This window comes from Typopeltis vanoorti, chromosome 18 (genome assembly GCF_054136105.1).
Source record: "Typopeltis vanoorti isolate ZY-2024b chromosome 18, IOZ_Tvanoo_1.0, whole genome shotgun sequence".
NCBI classification, from domain to species: Eukaryota; Metazoa; Arthropoda; class Arachnida; order Uropygi; family Thelyphonidae; genus Typopeltis; species Typopeltis vanoorti.
The window spans coordinates 56518169-56533864 of NC_143566.1; the positions used below are offsets into that span (position 1 = coordinate 56518169).

At 37.9% G+C, this 15696-nt stretch overlaps 1 protein-coding gene across 1 annotated transcript in view; it reads right to left on the reverse strand.

The window, feature by feature from the left end:
* The window catches only part of LOC150096684 (tetratricopeptide repeat protein 39B-like), a 300955-nt gene that overhangs the window by 266234 nt on the left and 19025 nt on the right, over positions 1 to 15696 (reverse strand). Inside the window, exon 3 of the mRNA XM_090408472.1 lies at positions 12872 to 12947. Within this exon, the coding sequence (XP_090264598.1) occupies positions 12872 to 12947 (76 nt within the window). The remainder of the gene's footprint in view (positions 1 to 12871; positions 12948 to 15696) is intronic.

The window sequence follows — 15696 nt, forward strand, 5'->3', positions numbered from 1 at the left end:
AAGAGACTCATAAAGGCCAGTACAGCCATGCTTAATCAAATCACCATCCCAGCCAAAAGGTAGGTACTATAAAAACACTAGTTCATAGAGCCAACTCTTTTGTTCTTCAGAAGAACTTTTACAAAAAAGAATTACAGTATATTAATTCCTCCTTCATATCCAATGGCTATAAAAAATCCTTCATAAAAAGAGCTTTAAGTAGTCGTGCTCCAGCATCCTCTTCAAGTACAGAAGAACCTACACGTATACCTATCCCTACACGGGGTTAGCGAACGCATAGCTAAGGTGTTAAAATCATAAATATCTGTGTGGCTTTTCGACCCATCAGAAAAATCTCCACATTCCTAATGCCTCTAAAGGACAAGCTCCCACACCTCAGCTATCCAGGTGTCTACCAGATTCCCTGCTCGTGTGGATTATCATATTTCGGACAAACAGGAAGATCTGCTCAGGTCTGGTTAGAAGAACACCAGTCGCACATCCAGTACCTTGAACCCGAACAGTCTGGAATTGCAGAACATGCCATCAACACCAGACAGAGAGTTGAGTGGAACAAGACAAAAGTCATTCACAAAAGTCGGTTCCTAATGGAACGGCTATACAAAGAAACATGTGAAACATTACTTCACTCCCCTAACCTAAACAGATCCGATGGTCTATGTCTTTCCCCCTTATGGGAGATAGTACTTCATAAAGCAGCAAATCTTTCCTAACATATAATTGTATACACATATATATTTATTAAAAATAAAAAATAAAAAAAATTTTAATTATAATTGAATAATTAAATTGAAATAATTAAAAAAATAAATAAATAATTAAATAAATTTAGGAAATTTAAGCTAAGCTACTTAGGTGGTGCTTTGTGAATATAACAGGTTATTGTTTAATTAGCCTTGTACCTGTACTGATAATGCCTGTGATACTGAGGTGAAAATTCTACAAATAAAGAATAATTTACGAGTTAATTCCGTTAGTATAATAGTTAGTAATTAAAAGATAGTAGAGACAGACTGGTGTAGAAGTTGCAGAAGATGGGATTAGACAGCAGATTGGTAAGAGGGACTGAAGACTGGCTTTCTAAAAGATATCAGCAAGTTGTGCATGATGGAGCAGTGTCTCAGAAAAGGAAGGTGACCAATGCTATTCCTCAGGGTTCTGTTCTTGGGTCCTACTGTTTAACTTATTTGTTAATGATATTTCATGTGGATTGACATGGGATCTTCAGATGTTTGTTGATGATGCAAAGTTAGGTAGAATTATCAAGGAATAATGCTGATGTTAATTCTCTACAGGAAAATTTGAATAGACTTTTAGCATGCACAAACAAGTGGGGTTATAGTTTTAATGTTAATAAATGCAAGGTGTTACACTTTGGGATACAGAGATATAAGGCTACATACTTTTGAGAAATCAGTCAGCAGAGCTGACTGGTTTCTCAAAAGGTGAGATATCCCAAGTGTTTAATCAGTGGAAAAATAAACAATATTGCTTGTCTAAGAAACGTAACTGTGGTCGTAAGATAGTCTGTCAGGAACAAGACCACCATCGTCTGAGAAAGTTTGTACGGACATGTGCAGCAATTGACCAAAACATTTAATGAAGTGAAGGCTGTTCACAACCCATATCTCACCAAAACTATGCACAGGAAGTTAAAGAGGATCAATATTGGCAGTCACATAACTATACGAAACCAGATTTCTATGAAGAAGTGGAAAGTTTGTCTAAAGTGGTGTCAGGAACACCATGAGTGGATTCTGGAAGACTGAAAAAATTCACATTGTCTGACGAGTCACAGTACACCTTATTCTGTACCAACAGTAGACAGGGAGTTTGGTGGGAACCCCATGGAGCAATGAATCCAGCTTGCCTTGTAAGCAAACAAATGAAAGTTCTGGAGATGGTGTCATGTTCTGTTGGTATGGAATGGATCCCCAGATATTGCTGGAAGGTCAGGTGTCCTCTAAATAATATCTGGATATTGTTGCCAATCAAGTCCATCCTACAATGTTGAATTTTTATCCAGAAGGTGATGGTTGTTTCATAAGTGAAAATGCTACTGTTATCGCACAAGAATTGTTCAGCAGTGGTTCAGCGAACAAGACAGCAACTTCCACCATCATCCCTGGTCACCATAAAGGCAGTATCTGAACCCCACTGAGAATGTATGGGACATGTTAGAAAAACAGATCCAGGAGCAAAGTCCACTTCTGTCAAATCTGAGCCAGTTAAAGAACTGTCTGGTGAATACAATTTTATCCATTTCAAGGGATACAGACAACACTTTTGCTTCAGACAGCTGTATAAAATAAACTACTTAATAGAATGACTTGCAATTTCATATGGATGCTTATGATAGATGTACCAACTCAGAAAAAAAAAAATCTTGTCAATAGTGTTGCCATCTATGGTCGAAGCCAAGAACTTTTCAGACCACTCTCACACATTGTTATAAAAACTCAGTATGCGATTGTTAGCACAGGAGAGGTTGTGAATATTACATATACTAATTAATGCCTTCTGAAAGGACTTGTCACAAAGTACAAGTCCTTGGTTTTTATTTAGTGTACTATGTGAGCAAACGACTTCGGAATATCTCATTGAACAATCTGATGAAATTATTCTCTTCTAACACATGGAGGAAGCTTGCCAATTATGCATGATGTTCTGCGAGTTTGCTTTTTCTTCACTCTTGTTCTCAATATTGTTAACATGCTTTTTTTTTATTATTATTTTTATGAATTTTGAAGCTTCTCCTAGTTTGAAAATTACACACACCTTTCCACAATTACAAGGAATCTTGTACACCTCATGATGTTTGTAGAATGGCACACTGTCTTTAGGGAAATTTAGGAAACTTTGTAAGGTATTAACTGGTTTGAAGGTCTGATTAATAATTGAACTATTTTTCTTGATGTGTTGCCAAAATATGGTAAGGAGACTTATTAACTTCTGGGTTATCATAGAACAGTTCATCAGAAAATAAAAGTTCTGTTAGCAAATTTTTTGAGTAGCCATTTTTGAGGAACTGACTAAAGAGGATCTGAAATTCTTCTATTCTTTTAATTTCATCATTTCTGAGTATATTTAAAGCTCTTCTTTTAAATTTTGATGATACCTAATTTTGATAAGGGTGATAGAAAGAACTTGCATGTAGATACCTGTCTGTGTGAGTATGATTACTGTAAGCTTTTTCTAATGCTAACCCTCCTGCAATGTTTTTGTTGACAAGGATATGTAGGAATGGTAATTTAGAATTCTTTTTATTTATAATGTGAATTTAATTTAGTCAGCTATAGTCACGTGATAGCTCACGTGGAGGCTACTGTTACAGGAAGAAATGTGACACATTTCACTTTATTGAAGTCAAAAAAGAACAAAATGGGGCTGGAAAGAACTATTAATGATTTCAAAGCAATTAAATATAGAGCCTGTTAAGCTCGGTGCAAGTGGCATTTGACCGCACGAATGAAGACTTGGGTTCAAATCTAGTCGCCAACTAGAGGAACATTTTCTAAGCCTTTTTTCAACCAGTTCCCAAGTTAATCTATCTTTGGCACTTTCTCCCAGAAATTCGGGTTTTTCGTCCCGTAAACTCAAGAAAATCGATCTGCGAATCTACACTGTTTTCAGACATTAAAAAATATTGTGGTAGGATTAGGGACCACAAGATGGTGGCACTTGTTAGCTGTCTCTTCACTGCATGGCGATTAACTTAGTGATAGCCTTGCTATCTCTGATTGGCTACCAGTGGAAATTGAACTGCCCACTCAGCCTCCAAAAATTAGGTCTAAAATAGACTCACCTAATCCCTACATAGGAATAAAAAGCATTAGCTGATTTTTTTTTTTTTTTTTTTTTTTTTTACAAGCTGGCCTGGTTGGCCGAGTGGTTCAAGTATTTGCTCTCCATCCAAACGGTTGTGGGTTTGAATCCTGCTATGGGCATGGATGTTTGTGAATGTCTGTGTTAGGAAATTTGCAGCCATGGTGAGAAAAGCAAAATCAAATCATGAAAACTTAGCTGAATAGGCCAAAAGAAGTATAAGAGAATTTTATCCTTATGCAGCAAGTAAAAGGAGGAATAATCACAGTGAGTGCAGATAGTAGAAAAGTGTACAATACACAAAAAATAGCCAAGTCATTAGCTGTCTGGATGCTAAGGAGGAAATGGACAAAAGAATAGATAGATGAATTAGAAGTATCAAAGCTGTTACAAGAACTTGCCTCATACAGCATTTGGACATCAGTACAAGTGCTAAAAGAGTATGCAAAAGAGTTAATGCTTCTGATTTGGTAAGATTCAACTTGAGTCTTAGTACATACAGGATTCCTAATGAATGGAAGGAGAGAGTAGGTAATTCCATTATACAAGGATGGAGCTAAGACTGATGCAGTGAATTAGGAACCAATTAGTTTCTGGTGTGGTCACATCAAGGTAACAGACAGGCCAGTTTTGAAATGCATTTAAATGGTGAGTAGACAACACTATCTATGCATAGCATAGATAGCTACCTAGCTAGCTAAACTTAGGTCTTGCTTCAGCAATCTGCTCATATTCTATAACAAAGTGATAGTAGAGTTGGATAACGGAAAGTATACCATGATACTTCTGGATTTTGCTAATGCACTTGACAGGATTCCACATTGGAAGCTGTTACAAAACTCAAAGGGATGGGTATCAGAAAGTGATATGGTATATGAAGTCGTGCTGTCTATGAAGAGGAGGGTAACCACTGATGTACACAGGGTTCTGTATTCTTGTTGAGAGGGTTATACATGATAACTAATAATTAAGGAATTGACAGCATACACCAGAAATATAAATTAAATAAACTTTAATATATACTTCCTGATATTTCGGCAAACGTCACGTTGCCATCTTCTTGGGAACTTATTACAAAGACAAGTGCACACAAGTACTACATAACAGCAAATGAGAACCGAAGCTAGGAAGTTAACGTTTTCCTAAAGTCCTGATGTTGCCCCCTGCGGGCTATATTGGTAGTTCTTGGCCTTTGGGCTGAAATTCTTCTGATAAATGTTTCCCAAATTTTGGGCAGTCTCATGCATCCAAATTTGTTGAGGTTTGGCATGTTCCTAAGGGCTGAGGCTGATTCCATGAATAGTCTTTCATATTTGAACTTGCTGCGGTGTATTACTGTGGCTTTCTTCCATCTTATTCTGTGGCGAGTATCCAGAGCATGGTCTGCAAGCCCAGAGTGGCTGTACTTGTGAAATCGGATGTAATCCTTGTGTTCTGAGATTCTGATATTTGCTGTCCTGCCTGTTTGGCCAAAGTAGGACAGTTTACAGCTGCAAGGGACCTGGTATACACCAGGTAGGTCTAGGGGAGGTGGTTGGTCTTTAGTAGAGAGGATAAGGGATGCCAATTTTCTATGTGGTCTGTAACAGGTGGTCATGTTTTTTCAAGATTTTGTTGATTTTTTCCGAGGTGCCTCGGATGTAGGGAATGGTGATGGATCTAGAGTAATCTTTTTTGTGAAGGGGAAGGGATGGAAGGTTGTGGATAACTGGGTTAAGTATTTTTTGGATTCTTTTGGGATGGGGGTAGCCATTGGCTGAGAAAGTGTCACGGATGGGATTTAGTTCAGTAGTTAGGGGTTGATCATTAGAACAGATTATTTTTGCCCTGTTGAATAGTGTCTTAATAACTCCATATTGTTGTGAAAGGGGGGGATGGGATTGTTGGTGAATGTATCTGCCTGTATGGGTGGATTTTCTATAAACTGAGAAAACCAAGGTTCCATCAGGTTGGCAGGTGACTAGTGTGTCTAGGAAGGGGAGGTTATTGTTTGCCTCTTTTTCCAGGGTGAACCTGATTCTAGGGTGTTGGTTGTTTAAGTGTGTTAGGAAGGAGAGGAGTGAATCTGGGCCATGTGGCCAAATAGCGAACACCTCATCAACGAAGCGAAGCCATAAGGTAGGTTTTTGTGGGGCTGAGTTCAAGGCTTTCTCTTCAAAAGTCCCCATAAAGAAGTTAGCCAAGGGCGGGGAAAGTGGTGAACCCATGGCTGTCCGCTCTATTTGTTTGTAGAATTTTTCCTACCAAACGAAATAGCCTGAGTTCATTGTAAACTGAAATAGGGCTGAGATATCGGGAGGAAATTTAGCTTGGATTAGCTCTAACTTTGAGGGGGACATTCGTGAATAAGGAGGAGACATCAAAACTGACCATTATGTCATTATGTTGGAGTGTAAGGTTTTCTATACTGGCTTTGAAGTGGGCTGAGTTTTTTTATGTGTGATGGCGTGTTACCCGTATAGCGTGAGAGCGCTTTGGCTAAATGCTTGGCTAGTTTTTAAGTGGGGGAATCGATACCATCCACTATGGGACGTAATGGCACATTATCTTTATGTGTTTTTGGGAGCCCATATATGCAGGGGGAGGGGGGGAATCTAGTGGTATAGGGTTTCAGTCTGTTGGTAATCTCCTCAGGCCAAGAAGTGACCTTCTTAAGGAGCCTATGGAGTTTTCTAATTTGAGAGTGGGTGGGATTATATTCAATAGGGAGGTAAGTGGATCGATCTAATAGTAAAGCCTTGAGCTTACCTGTGTAGTAATTAAGATTGAGTATCACATTGGCGTTCCCCTTATCTGCTTTGGAGATCACTATTTCTTTGTTTCTCTTCAATTCTTGTAGTGACTTGTATTCACTAATGGATAAGTTGGATTTCGGAGGCTTTGCTTTTGTGAGAACACAGGCTACATCCAATCTGATATCGTTGGCGATGTGGTTTGGGAGGTGGCGAATCCCGCATTCAATTTAGATCATTAATTCCTCAACCAGTAATTTCTTAGGAGCAATGGCGAAGTTGTGACCACGTGACAGAGCGTTGAGTGCTTCAGGTTAACCGAAGAAAGGTTAACTACAGTGTTGGTTTGTAGTTTAGGTTTGGACGCAGAGTTCTTTATTAATTTATCAAACTTGTTGATATGTCAGCTCCGTATTCATTCGAATTCTTTATTAGCCGTTGTACACAAGACATCATGTAGGACTGACCAAATCTCGTGATTAAGCGTATGTGGAAGCTCATTTTCTAGAGCTAATATAGCTCTGTTTATGTCGGCTAGGGAACCGCGTGTAGCGGTAATTTGCTCCCAAAGTAAAGCCTGGCTCGCCCGGTTGTAGATACGGAGAGCTTTCTGTGAGACGAAGTGGTGTTTAAATTTTACACAGTTAGGGATGACTTGATTATCCCGGCACACAAATACTACATAACAGCAAATGAGAACCGAAGCAAGGAAGTTAACGCTTTCCTAAAGATCCCCCCTGCATATATGGGCTCCCAAAAATACATAAAGATAATGTGCCATTACATCCCATAGTGGATGGCATTGATTCCCCCACTTAAAAACTAGCCAAGCATTTAGCCAAAGCGCTCTCACACTATACTGGCAACACACCATCACACATAAAAAACTCAGCCCACTTCAAAGCCAGTATAAAAAACCTTACACTCCAACATAATGACATAATGGTCAGTTTTGACGTCTCCTCCTTATTCACGAATGTCCCCCTCAAAGAAACCTTAGAGCTAATCCAAGCTAAATTTCCTCCCGATATCTCAGCCCTATTTCAGTTTACAATGAACTCAGGCTATTTCGTTTGGCAGGAAAAATTCTACAACAATGGGTTCACCACCCTTGGCTAACTTCTTTATGGGGACTTTTGAAGAGAAAGCCTTAAACCTACAAAACCCCACAAAAACCAACCTTATGGCTTCGCTACGATGATGATGTGTTCGCTATTTGGCCACATGCCCAGATTCACTACTCTCCTTCCTAACACACTTAAACAACCAACACCCTAGAATCAAGTTCACCCTGGAAAAAGAGGCAAACAATAACCTCCCTTTCCTAGACATACTAGTCACCCGTCAACCTGATGGAAACTCGGTTTTCTCAGTTTATAGAAAACCCACCAATACAGGCAGATGCATTCACCAACAATCCTATCACCCCCCCCCTCACAACAATATGGAGTTAAGACACTATTCAACATGGCAAAAATCGTCTGTTCTAATGATCAAGCCCCAACTACTGAACTAAATCACATCCGTGACACTTTCTCAGCCAATGGCTACCCCCATCCCAAAAGAATACAAAAAATATTTAACCCAGTTATCCACAACCCACCATCCCCTCCCCTTCACAAAAAAAAGATTACTCTAGATCCATCACCATTCCCTACATCCGAGGCACCTCGGAAAAAATCAACAAAATCTTGAAAAAACATGACTTGACCACCTGTTACAGACCACATAGAAAATTGGCATCCACTAAAGACCAACCACTTTCCCAAGACCTACCTGTTGTATACCAGGTCCCTTGCAGCTGTAAACTGTCCTACTTTGGCCAAACAGGCAGGACAGCAAATATCAGATTCTCAGAACACAAGGATTACATCCGATTTCACAAGTACAGCCACTCTGCGCTTGCAGACCACGCTCTGGATACTCGTCACAGAATAAGATGGAAGAAAGCCACAGTAATACACCGCAGAAAGTTCAAATATGAAAGACTATTCATGGAATCAGCCTCAGCCCCAAACCTCAACAAATTTGGATGCATGAGACTGCCCCAAATTTGGGAAACATTTATCAGAAGAACTTCAGCCCAAAGGCCAAGAACAACCAATATAGCCTGCCAGGGGGCACCATCAGGACTTTAGGAAAGCGTTAACTTCCTAGCTTCGGTTCTCATTTGCTGTTATGTAGTACTTGTGTGCACTTGTCTTTGTAATAAGTTCCCAAGAAAGTGACAACAGGGGTGCTTAAGGGTCAAAGTTGTATAACTGAGAGGAGACCTCCACATAGCCTTTAAAGGAATGCAGAGAACCGACCAGGGCTTCTGACCTAATGTCCAATCCTCACCTTCTCGTGGTGCACCCTATTGGGTATCTACTTGGATACTGAACGAACGAGGATGGGCTGGCAATTTGGGATTTAGCCAAACAAATTGTATTCTTATTGGTTAAATCAAAATAAAAAATGATGGTACAACATGACAAAATTTCATGCCGGCTGGGGCGTTGCCCAGTTAAACAAGGCCCCGGTTGTTTTCGCCAGGTAACCAGGGCGAACAGCGAAAAGTCAGCTACTGGAACAAAGCTGAAAACAAACCCCAACTCAACATCACCAGAGTTAAAGATCGGTACTATCAACGTAAGAAGCCTGAATGGCAAAGAAATGGAGTTAGCTGAGGAATTAGATAAGTACCAGATCGACATAATAGGGATGACTGAAACAAAAAAGACCAAAACGGGTGAGATGTTTCCGAGCAATAAATACAAAATGTTATATTCAGGCAATGACAATCAAGGAAAAGAAGGAGTAGCCATAGTATTCAACACAAAATACGAGGCTAATCTTCTTAAATGGCAGTCAGTCTCAAGTAGAGTAATGTGGGCAAATATGAGAATGGGGAACTGAACAATGAGACTTATTTGTGCCTATGCTCCCACAGAATGTTCTACTAAAGAAAAAGCAACTGACACAATGAAAAAGGAAAAGTTGGTCCTTGTTGGGGATCTAAATAGCAGAGTAGGAAATGATTGCGAGACATACAAAAATATTTTGGGAAAATTTGGAGAAAAGAGCAAAGCTAATAATAATGGCAAATATCTGTTGGATTTCTGCTCAGGACATGGACTGGTTATTACTAACACCATGTTCCAACATAAAAATGTGCACAAATTCACGTGGAGAGAAGAGGCAAGGAATAAGAAAAGTCTCATTGACTATGTTATTGTTGATAGTGATGTTTTCTCCCTGGTGCAGGACACCAGAATGTACAGAGGATTTGAAATTGGAAGTGATCACTATTTAGTCTTGAGCAGGATAAAATTGAATTTCATATTGAAAAGAATAACATGTAAGAAAGTTTTAAAGCGAATAAAAGTTGAGCAGCTCTCAGATGTGAACTGTAGACTAAAATACAGAAAGATTATTGAAAAAAAAAATGAAAGAGTTTGAGAACAGGAATCAAACCTTGGAGATTCAGTGGCAAACTCTGAAGAAAACATTGATTGATTCTGCCAGAGAGGCATGTGGTGAGGTTGTGTGCAAGGATAAAAAAATCAGAACTCCCTGGTGGACACAGGAAGTTAAAGAGGCAATGAAGGAAAAGAAGAAAGCATATCAAAAGTTCCTGTTAAATAAGTCAGCTTGTGCACTTAGAGAATATAGAGACAAATGCAAGAATGCTAAACACTGTGTAAAACTAGCTAAACAAAAGTCATGGGAAGACTTTGGCAAGAATATAGAAAATAAATATCAAGAAGGTGGCAAAATATTCTGGAGGTTGTTGAAGAAGCTTAGGAATGGAGAAAAGAATGCTGTAAAAGGAGTTAGAGATGATAAAGGTGACATGAAAACAGTAGAAAAAGATATCCTTGAAGTATGGACTAATTACTTTGAAAAACTGCCTGCTAAATGAAACAAGCAGTGATGACAGCACAGTGGTAAAAAACATTGACCAGGCATGCAGTCAGGAATACATATCCATACTTGAAGTAGAAAAAGCCATCAAAGGGTTGAAATGTGGAAAGGCAGCAGGAGTAGATGATATTCGAACGGAAATGCTGAAGTATGGTGGTATAAAAGTGTTACAGTGGCTGCACTGCATTGTTCAGAAAGCCTGGACAGAGGGACGAATTCCTGATGATTGGATTAGAGCTCTCATAGTACTCATATATAAAAAGGGAAATAAAACTGAATGTGAGAATTACAGAGGTATTTCCCTACTGAGTGTTCCTGGCAAGATCTATGCAAGTATACTTGAGAAACGGTTGAGAAGAATTGTGGAAGAAAAGCTGGGCGAAGAACAATCTAGATTCAGGCCAAATAGAGGCTGTCTGGACAAGATCTTCACTTTACGACAAATAGTCGAGAAAGCATGGGAATATAACAAATATCTGTATTTAAGTTTTGTCGATTTGGAAAAGGCATATGACAAGGTGAAAAGAGAGAAGCTATTCAATACGCTGTAGTTATATTGTGTCAATGGGGCATTATATCAAGCAATACTTAATCTTTATTTGAGTTGTAAGTCAGCAGTTAGAATTGAAGGAAGTACAGGAAGATGGTTTAATGTTAAATCTGGTGTGAGACAAGGATGTACATTAGCCCCTCTGTTATTCATTATCTATATGGATCACATTATGAAGGAAAGTGGTATTAAACATGATATCAGAATTGGAGATGTTAATATCAGCTCTTTGCTTTATGCGGATGATGTTATACTTCTGAATAAATCCGCTACAAGTTTGCAAGATTCTCTGACTAAATTGAATAACTGTTGTAATAGATATGGTATGAAGGTCAGCATTAAAAAGACAAAGATAATGAAAATAGGTAGAATTGTTGAAAATGTCAACTGTGTTGTGAATGGAGAACCTGTGGAACAAGTAAAACATTACAGCTACTTAGGCACGATTTTTACTGAAGATGGTAAATTAAATATAGAAATAGACAACAGAATCAGCAAAGCTGGTATGGTGGGAAGTTAATTGAATAAATTCATATGGAATAAGAGAGATTAGTCGGAACACTAAATTAAATGTATACAAGACAGTGTTCAAACCAGTTTTAACTTATGGATCTGAGAGCTGGGTCAGAAGTAAAATACTTGACCAAAGACTAGAGACTGCAGATATGAGAGGCCTGAGAAAGATTAGAGGTGTGAACAGGTGGCATCAATGGCAATATGATATTAAAAACGAGGATATTAGGAAAGAACTTGCCATTGTCAGCATTCAGGAATGCGTTAGCAGAGCTAATCTCAGGTGGTATGGTCACTTAAATAGAATGGGAGAGAAAAGATTAGCAAAACAAGTGTTCTCTGCCAGGTTGGCAGGAAAATGACCCAGAGGAAGACCAAGATATAGATGGATTGATACGGTACAAAGTGCCTTAGGTGATAGAAATATAAGATCTGATAATGTTGGAGTCTTGACAAGTAACAGACTGATTTGGAGGTAAATTGTAGATAGGAAGTTAATAATGATGTAAGTTTTTCATGTAGTACTATCATATCCTGTACACACCTTGAGGGTTCATGGCAGGAATTTGATGATGAAGATGGCAACGTGAAGTTTGCCGAAATACCAGAAAGTATATATTAAAGTTTATTTAATTTATATTTCTAGTGTACGCTGTCAATTCCTTAATTATTAGTTAACAGGGTTCTGTACTTGGCCAGTTTTGTTTAACATATATATTAATGATGTGGGGAATGTCTTAAGTGTGATATTCAGTTATTTGCTGATAATTCTGAGTTATGGGGAGTGATACCAAGCCTAAAGTTATGCATTTGGTACAGACAACATTAGTAGAGGAGTATATTACTGGGAATGTGTTCAAAACAATCAGTGAAGCTCAGATTATTGTGCGACTACTTGTTGTACCTGCTGTGAGATGCTTGAGGGTTAATGTGAGGCTTGGGGTTATTGTGAATAGCGAGTCCATAATAACCCAAGAGGCGTCACAATGCTATCAGTAACAAGTAACCAAGATGATAACTGGCCAACGGAATTGTGAATATAATTACAGATTGAGAGAATGTGGTCTTCAAAGTTTGAGGAACAGATCAAGAAGAGGAGATAAAACATACAAATTAGTAAGGGGATTTTACAGTATAGATATAAATGAGATTTTTCAGATTAGGAATAGTGGAAGTAGAACTTGGGATGATGGAAGGTGCTTAGTGTGTGGAATAACATTATATGTTGCAAAGACATCTTTAGTAAATGCGTTAATTAGTTATGGTATTTAATTATAAGTGTTGAAATGGGACCTCGTTCAATGAGTCCTTAGACTGAGTGTCACTCATATCTTGTAATACTCACCGATTCCAGTGTAAGCATGGCTTGCATGAATAGAACAGTACTTTTTCCAAGTGCATAATACATACTTGCATGTGCCCTTTAAAGAAAAATTTATTACATAAATAAAAAAAAAATATAAGCAACAAATTTAAATTAACACAGTTCTACATAAAAATGCTCTAACTTGATAAACAGAATTATATTATGTTGATTAAATTAAGCAACTTAAGTTTTATAGCACTATGCAAAAACAAAGTACAGGTAACCCTCGTATAACGCAGTACTTATACAACGCGGTCTACAAATTGTATTAACCCTCGTACAACACGGTACTTATACAACGCAGTTTCGATATAACGTGGTCTACAAATTGCAGTAACCCTTTATCTTTTCATATTTTTTCACCACGTGACTTAAAAATCAAATTTTATCTTCGCTAAATTTGTGATTGCCCGTATCGCACGGTGCATGTAGTTATAAGTAGCAAATTTTATGGGAAATATCCTTTAGCACGCATGTACGTCAATTGTTTACCATATAAAGTGTTAATTATTGTTGAAAGTTGTCTTCGTTTTCTGCCAGGAAAGCACATTAAAAATCATAAGTGTGTTGATCTTCTCAAGCTGAGCACTTCATTTTCTTCTGAGTTGCATACAATATGTAATGCTTTTTTTATGTAAAAAAAAATTATTTCTATAGTAACGGCCACATAGAGGGCTTTTGCGATATGGTTGAAAACGAAATTAGTGAATTAATTGATGGGGAAATAGATTTAAATGAGGAGGAACTGGTACAATTGATAGATGATGTCGAACCAAATGGCGGGGAAAGTTCTGTCGAAGATTCTGATTGTGATGAATCCGTTAAAAAAAATTCAGTTTAAAGAAATTAGCAGAAGGATTGGACTTGGTAAGAAAGTTAGGAAGCTATTTTACAGATAACGACCCCAGAACGGAGGGCTCCGGAAAATTCACGAGACAACTGAACATTTGTTTAGCTCCATATTATGAACTTAATAAAAAATTGCAGCATAGTGGTAAGCGAGGTCTTATTACTGACTTCTTGATAATTAAACCAGCCGAAGTATGCAATAAGAATTATACAAATGAAATCATCACTTGAAATCCAAGAGATTTCAAGTGATGACGACTTCCGGCCACTCGAAAATAAAGAACATCTACGAAATGTTCGTTGTGAAGACAGTGATGACAATTGTAATATGCATTTTATTATGTGCAATGCAGTTTATGTACAATTTGTAATTTTATAAGTTTATACTATATATTTGTTTCATAGTTTATATGTTTTCTTAACTTACATGAATACAAGAATTAAATAAAAATATATTTTTGTTGGGTATGTCATTGTTGTTTATATAATTTATAAAAAAAAACGATTTCAGAACCTAACCCTACATTTTCTATGTAATCTGAGTCTCGCATAATGCAATTTATATAATGCGTTATTTCTATGGAACCTAACATCCGCTTTATACGAGGGTTACCTGTATTTTGATTATGTAAAAATTATAGCTTAACAGCTATTACTGCAGCACAGCAGCAGCTGTAAATTAATTAATTAATTATTTATTTAGTATATGGGGAAAAATACAAGAAATTAATCAGCAAAATTATATACACACTGAGAGTTAACCAATCAATGGCACTATTCGGAAGTAAATGCAAGTTCCTGGGGCCTCCAAGGAAGGTGTGTGTGGGACAGTCATCGGTGATATGATGCATAGTCTGCAGAGCACCACACACATAAAAGGGTGACTGCAAAATTCCCTACAGGTAATAAGTGGGTATAGCAGCCACTGTTCCTAAATCTGTTTAGTTAGCTCCAGAGGTGTAATTATTGGATCTGTAATCAGGCACTCGTTTGTAGTTCATTCTGGAGTCTTCTCCATCAGTCCTGGGGAACATCTGGTGCTTCCACTAGCCATATGGGAGATCTGGAGGTAAGGCAGTGAGCTGGAGAGATATCATATGTATAGGAAGGTACATGTTATTTCTGATTTTCTTTATTTCCATAATGGTAGCTTCTTCCCTTCTGAAGCAAGGAGAGTGATGTGGGAAAGGACAGGTATGATTGAAGAGGAGTAGATCTTAAGGTACCAGAGATGGTTCTCATTGTTATGTTAAACTGTATGCCCACAAGAGTTGTGTGGTGACTTCTGTTCCAAACTGGTGAACAATACTCTGCAACAGGAAAGACCACAGCCAGAGCTGCTGTTCTAAAAGTCGAGGCATTACAACTCCAAGTTCCGCCTGTCAACACACACACACACACACACCAGTGGCATACATGTCCATTTAGGTTGGGTGTGCTGTCATGGTTTATGCAGCCCACACTATAAAATTCACATCAGTTTGACAGTATAATTGCATTTTTATCAATGTATGAAAGTTTTAAGTGCTCATCTTAATTGGTCTAATGCAATTAATTGTAGGATAAATTTGAATACTTTAATTTATCAATTAATTGTAATCAATTCTCCGTTTATAATGTTGTTCCTGACAGATATTTTTAACTTTTTTCAGTAATGTTTTTGGTAAGTTAGACTACAACAAAGTGTAACACCAAGGTAACAAAAGGTTACCTGGATTAGAGTCCTGTTGCGAAGTTTATTTTTAGTTTTCTATGAGCCTCATCGTTATTGAGTTGGAAAGCAGAAACAACGGTTTTGCTGGTAACTTATTACAATATGCTAGAGCAATTACTACTTTGGTCAACTAAAAGATTCCAGCCTGACCTATGGCAAGGGATATAAAAAAATTAAAAGTAAATAAATACAACTTGTACGTAAGTGGAACTACATTGGTTAAGCACTGACAGTTTTAATC